The sequence below is a fragment of the Fonticula alba genome (assembly GCF_000388065.1).
Source record: "Fonticula alba strain ATCC 38817 unplaced genomic scaffold supercont2.3, whole genome shotgun sequence".
Classification (NCBI taxonomy): domain Eukaryota; order Rotosphaerida; family Fonticulaceae; genus Fonticula; species Fonticula alba.
In genome coordinates, this window is record NW_009242973.1 from 27,272 (window position 1) to 28,297 (window position 1,026).

The following is a 1,026-nucleotide window of genomic DNA, read 5'->3' on the forward strand; positions in this document are numbered from 1 at the left end:
CCCCCGACCGCCGTTCCGCCCTCCCCCTCCCTTCCCCTCTCCTTTGTCGCTGCCAAGAGGTGATCCGTGACATTGATTGTACGCGCTCCCACCGACGCTCCCCCCCCCATTCTCCCATCGTCTTTTCCATGTGCCTCCCTGCTCACCGCCCCTCCTCGCCCCTGGGTCTCTCGCCCGGCGCATTCCGGCCCCCCGCTCAGGCCACGTGTCTGCGCCGCCCCTCGCTCCCTCAGTGACATGCCAAGCACCTTCCCCGACTTCGTCTCGTCCTCAGCATCCCCCGAGACCGGTTCCTCCTCCTCCTCCTCCCTGACGATGGCCCCCCCCGCCGCCAAGGAGATCGCCGACCCCGCTGCTCTTGCCGCTGACGTCGACGCCGAAGCCGCTCTCGCTGCCGCTGCCGCGGCCGACGCGGACCCGGCCGCCCCGGAGGCCGAGCAATCGCCCGCCGGCGGCCCGGCCCCCCCCGAGCCAGGCGCTTCTGCCACTCCGTCCCCCCCTCCCGTGTGTGCGGTCGACCACCCCGAGGTCTCCCCTCAGCCGGACCGGTGCTCGCCCCCGCCGGAGCCCGTCTCCCCCGCGGAGCAGCCGGAGGAGGCGAAGCAGCCCGGGCAGCCGGAGAAGGCTGCCCAGTCGGAGAAGGCTGCCCGCCGGCAGCAGCAGCAGCAATCGCAATCGCAGCAACAGCCCCGACGCCAGCGCCAGCGCACGGGCCAAGCCCCGGCCGCCGACGAGCCGGACACCGCTCCCGGCGCGCAAAAGTACTTCATCGGCCAGGTCCCACGCAGCCTGGACAGCCGCGGCCTGATGGCTGCCCTGTCGCAGGAGCTTCGTGCGGTCGGGGCCCCGGAAATTGGCCAGCGCATCGTCGACGCGACCATCGTCCGCGATCGGGTCACCGGCAACCACCGCGGTACGCTCGCGCCGGCCCGCTCCATGCCCCTTCCCCTGCTCCGCTCGCGTCGGCCCTGTCTGCTGTCCCTCCCCGATGTGCCCGACTCACTCCTCGGTCCACCTGAACCCCCC

The 1,026-nt window shown here is 72.7% G+C and overlaps 1 protein-coding gene across 1 annotated transcript in view; it reads left to right on the plus strand.

Annotated features, from left to right (window-relative positions):
- Positions 1 to 237: 237 nt before the first annotated feature.
- The window catches only part of H696_01823 (hypothetical protein), a gene marked incomplete at its 5' end in the record, with an annotated part of 2,570 nt that continues 1,781 nt past the window's right edge, over positions 238 to 1,026 (plus strand). Inside the window, one exon of the mRNA XM_009495722.1 lies at positions 238 to 913. Within this exon, the coding sequence (XP_009493997.1) occupies positions 238 to 913 (676 nt within the window). The remainder of the gene's footprint in view (positions 914 to 1,026) is intronic.